The sequence below is a fragment of the Salmo salar genome, chromosome ssa03, assembly GCF_905237065.1.
Source record: "Salmo salar chromosome ssa03, Ssal_v3.1, whole genome shotgun sequence".
Taxonomy (NCBI): Eukaryota; Metazoa; Chordata; class Actinopteri; order Salmoniformes; family Salmonidae; genus Salmo; species Salmo salar.
The window spans coordinates 95,706,905-95,711,904 of record NC_059444.1 but is presented as its reverse complement, the minus strand read 5'-3'; the positions used below and the strand labels follow the sequence as shown (position 1 = coordinate 95,711,904).

Sequence of the window (5,000 nt, the reverse complement as noted above, 5' to 3'; positions counted from 1 at the left end):
GTGTGTGTTCATCTGCATGTGTGTGTGTGTGTTCTTCTGCGTGTGTGTGTGTTCATCTGCATGTGTGTGTGTGTTCATCTGCGTGTGTGTGTGTTCATCTGCGTGTGTGTGTGTGTTCATCTGCGTGTGTGTGTGTGTTCTTCTGTGTGTGTGTGTGTGTTCATCTGCGTGTGTGTGTGTGTTCATCTGCATGTGTGTGTGTGTTCTTCTGCGTGTGTGTGTGTTCTTCTGCGTGTGTGTGTTTCATCTGCATGTGTGTGTGTGTTCATCTGCGTGTGTGTGTGTTCATCTGCGTGTGTGTGTGTGTTCTTCTGCGTGTGTGTGTGTGTTCTTCTGCGTGTGTGTGTGTGTTCTTCTGCGTGTGTGTGTGTGTTCTTCTGCGTGTGTGTGTGTTCTTCTGCATGTGTGTGTGTGTTCTTCTGCGTGTGTGTGTGTTCATCTGCGTGTGTGTGTGTTCTTCTGCGTGTGCGTGTGTGTTCTTCTGCGTGTGCGTGTGTGTTCTTCTGCGTGTGCGTGTGTGTTCTTCTGCGTGTGTGTGTGTGTTCTTCTGCGTGTGTGTGTGTTCATCTGCGTGTGTGTGTGTTCATCTGCGTGTGTGTGTGTGTTCTTCTGCGTGTGTGTGTGTGTTCTTCTGCGTGTGTGTGTGTTCTTCTGCATGTGTGTGTGTGTTCTTCTGCATGTGTGTGTGTGTTCTTCTGCGTGTGTGTGTGTTCATCTGCGTGTGTGTGTCCTTTCCAGGTTCATCCGTAAGCAGGGTCTGGACCGGCTCTTCTTCGAGTGTGACACACACATGTGGCGCCTAGGCGACCGCAAGATCCCAGAAGGCATTGCGGTGGACGGAGGTTCCGATTGGTTCCTTCTGAACCGCATGTTTGTGGATTACATCATCAACTCTGAAGATGAGCTGGTCGTCAGCATGAAGCGCTTCTACGCATACACACTGTTGCCTGCCGAGGTAACACACACACATGCACACACACACACTCACACACACACACTACGCAATCAGCACAAACTGCACACTACTGACTATCTAACATATTTCCCCCCCCCCTCCCCCTCTCTCCAGTCGTTCTTCCACACAGTACTAGAGAACAGTGCTCACTGTGAGAGTATGGTGGACAACAACCTGCGTATCACCAACTGGAACAGGAAGCTGGGCTGTAAGTGTCAGTATAAACATATCGTAGACTGGTGTGGCTGCTCCCCCAACGACTTCAAACCTCCTGACCTGCCACGCTTTCAGGTGAGACACACATGCGTACAACACACACACACACACACACACACACACACACACACACACACACACACACACACACACACACACACAGGGCTGTAAGTCTCAGTACATCTTTCTGCCAAGGGTATGAACCAGACTAGCTTAGCTCTAGCTGGCTAACTTCTATGAACCAGACTAGCTTAGCTCTAGCTGGCTAACTTCTATGAGCCAGAATAGCTTAGCTCTAGCTGGCTAACTTCTATGAGCCAGAATAGCTTAGCTCTAGCTGGCTAACTTCTATGAACCAGACTAGCTTAGCTCTAGCTGGCTAACTTCTATGAGCCAGAATAGCTTAGCTCTAGCTGGCTAACTTCTATGAGCCAGAATAGCTTAGCTCTAGCTGGCTAACTTCTATGAACCAGAATAGCTCTAGCTGGCTAACTTCTATGAACCAGAATAGCTCTAGCTGGCTAACTTCTATGAACCAGAATAGCTCTAGCTGGCTAACTTCTATGAACCAGAATAGCTCTAGCTGGCTCACTTCTATGAACCAGAATAGCTTAGCTCTAGTTGGCTAATTTATATGAACCAGAATAGCTATGTGATAGTTGGCTATGTCTCACTGTGGCACAGCAAATGGACAAGAATAGCTTAACGTTCACAACTAAGTGCTCCTGTCTGTACTTATAGCCTGTGGTTACTTTATTCATCTAACAACTGTTCCAGGGCCAGTGGTGGTTGAGTTCCTGATGATATTGATGATGACTTGGCCAGAGGAAACTGATCCTAAATCAGCAGTTCTGGATCAGTGTGTGAGCGCTGGTTTCTGTAGTGCCTTGTAGCGTGTGATTGTGAGAGTTGTTATTATAATAATGTTGGGGTTGTTGGACTGTAGAGAGGTCTTATGTAGCCCTGACCGAAGGGAAGCACACACACAGTGGTTCTGAGGGTTTTCATTCGTCTTTAACCCTGAACCGCCCAGCTGAGTGCAGCTACGCCCCCACGCCAGACTGTGCCACAGGTTCACATAGATATACACTCTCTCTCTCTCTCTCTCTCTCTCTCTCTCTCTCTCTCTCTCTCTCTCTCTCTCTCTCTCTCTCTCTCTCTCTCTCTCTCTCTCTCTCTCTCTCTCTCTCTCTCTCTCTCTCTCTCTCTCTCTCTCTCTCTCTCTCTCTCTCTCTCTCTCTCTCTCTCTCTCTCTCTCTCTCTCTCTCTCTCTCTCTCTCTCTCTCTCTCTCTCTCTCTCTCTCTCTTTCTTTCTTTCTTTCTTTCTTTCTTTCTGGATTCTGTTGATTTTATGTCCCGCCTACAGTATGGGGTGATAAGCAGTAGTGTGGGCCAATCACCAGTCAGCACCACAGTGATGTTCTATGTAACTAACATTTTGGTTTCAGTTGATGTGATGTATGGCCCTGGAATAGAACCCAGATTGTTCTGGAGCTAGTCAGTCCTCAAACGTGTATGTTTGTATAATAAACATTATGGAAAGAAGGTTTGTTGTGGTTCTTCCACCCACGTCCTCCACATCAGCTGTACAGTGAGTTATTAGTTAGATTCACAGTGCTGTACAGTGAGTTATTAGTTAGATTCACAGTGCTGTACAGTGAGTTATTAGTTAGATTCACAGTGCTGTACAGTGAGTTATTAGTTAGATTCACAGTGCTAGCCAGGTTTAGGTAAACTGGTTTTTGGTAGTGGTTTATTTTTATTATAATTACATGTAGGCCATACTTGGCAGCTAAAAGCTTAAATCCATCCTGACTGAAGGAAGTATTGATGGAGGAAGCTCCCATCCTGACTGAAGGAAGTATTGATGGAGGAAGCTCCCATCCTGACTGAAGGAAGTATTGATGGAGGAAGCTCCCATCCTGACTGAAGGAAGTATTGATGGAGGAAGCTCCCATCCTGACTGAAGGAAGCATTGTGGGTAGCTGGTAGCCTAGCGGTTAAGATCATTGGGCCAGTAACCGCTGGTTCAAATTCTCGAGCCGACTAAGTGAACAATCTGTGGATGTGCCCTTGAGCAAGGCATTTAACCAGAATTGCTCCAGTAAGTCGCTCTGGAGAAGAGTGTCTGCTAAATGAGTAAAGTGAAAAAATGAACGGTCTCAGAGGGAGCCGGTCAGTCAGTCGGAGAGACAGTCAGCTGTAGTAGTGGTAGTAGTGGTAGTAATGGTAGTAGTGGTAGTAGTAACAGTAACATTAGTAGTAACAGTAACATTAGTAGTAGTAGTGTCAGTAGTAGTAGTAGTAGTAGTACTAGTAATAGTAGTAGTAGTAGTAGTGTCAGTAGTGGTAGTAGTAGTAGTAGTAGTAGTGTCAGTAGTAGTAGTAGTAGTAGTACTAGTAATAGTAGTAGTAGTAGTAGTAGTAGTAACAGTAACATTAGAACTAGTAGTAGTCGTGTCAGTAGTAGTGGTGGTAGTAGTAGTAGTAGTAGTAGTAGTAGTAGTAGTAGTACTGGTAGTAGTACTAGTAGTAACAGTAACATTAAAACTAGTAGTAGTAGTAGTGGTAGTAGTGTCAGTAGTAGTAGTAATAGTAGTACTAGTAACAGTAACATTAGAACTAGTAGTAGAAACAGTAGTAGTAGTACTAGTAACAGTAGTAATAGTAGTAACATTAGTAGTAGTAGTAGTAGTAGTAGTAGTAGTAGTAACATTAGTAGTAGTAGTAGTAGTAACAGTAGTAATAGTAGTAACATTAGTAGTAGTAGTAGTAGTAGTAGTAGTAGTAACATTAGTAGTAGTAGTAGTAGTAGCAACAGTAACATTAGTAGTAGTAGTAGTAGTAGTAGTAATAGTAGTAGTAGTAACAGTAGTAGTAGTAGTAGTAACATTAGTAGTAGTTGTTTTTATAGTATAGATGATCTAGTTGTTTATATGGTATAGATTTTATAGTTGGAAGTTTACATACTCTTAGGTCGGAGTCATTAAAACTTGGTTTTCAACCACTACACAAATTTCTTGTTAACAAATTATAGTTTTGGCAAGTCGGTTAGGACGTCTACTTTGTGCATGACAAGTAATTTTTCAAAAAATTGTTTACAGACAGATTATTTCACTTATAATTCACTGTATCACAATTCCAGTGGGTCAGAAGTTTACATACACTAAATTGACTGTGCCTTTAAACAGCTTGGAAAATTCCAAACAATGATGTCATGGCTTTAGAAGCTTCTGATAGGCTAATTGACATAATTTGAGTCAATTGGAGGTGTACCTGTGGATGTATTTCAAGGCCTACCTTCAAACTCGGTGCCTCTTTGCTTGACATCATGGGAAAATCAAAAGAAATCAGCCAAGATCTCAGAAAAAAAATTGTAGACCTCCACAAGTCTGGTTCTTCCTTGGGACCAATTTCCAAATGCCTGAAGGTACCACGTTCATCTGTACAAACAATGTTACGCAAGTATAAACACCATGGGACCACGCAGCCATCATACCGCTCAGGAAGGAGATGCGTTCTGTCTCCTAGAGATTAACGTACTTTGGTGCGAAAAGTGCAAATCAATCCCAGAACAACAGTAAACGACCTTGTTTAGATGCTGGAGGAAACAGGTACAAAGGTATATATAGCCACAGTAAAACGAGTCCTATATCGACATAACCTGAAAGGCCGCTCAGCAAGGAAGAAGCCACTGCTCCAAAACCGCCATAAAAAAGCCAGACTACGGTTTGCAACTGCACATGGGGACAAAGATCATACTTTTTGGAAAAATGTCCTCTGGTCTGATGAAACAAAAATAGAACTGATTGGCCATAATGACCATCAT

The 5,000-nt window shown here is 43.5% G+C and overlaps 1 protein-coding gene across 1 annotated transcript in view; it reads left to right on the top strand.

The window, feature by feature from the left end:
• The window catches only part of LOC106593943 (xylosyltransferase 1), a 51,789-nt gene that overhangs the window by 35,044 nt on the left and 11,745 nt on the right, over positions 1–5,000 (top strand). The window contains exons 6-7 of the mRNA XM_045715892.1: positions 739–955; positions 1,070–1,246. Of these exons, the coding sequence (XP_045571848.1) occupies positions 739–955; positions 1,070–1,246 (394 nt within the window). The remainder of the gene's footprint in view (positions 1–738; positions 956–1,069; positions 1,247–5,000) is intronic.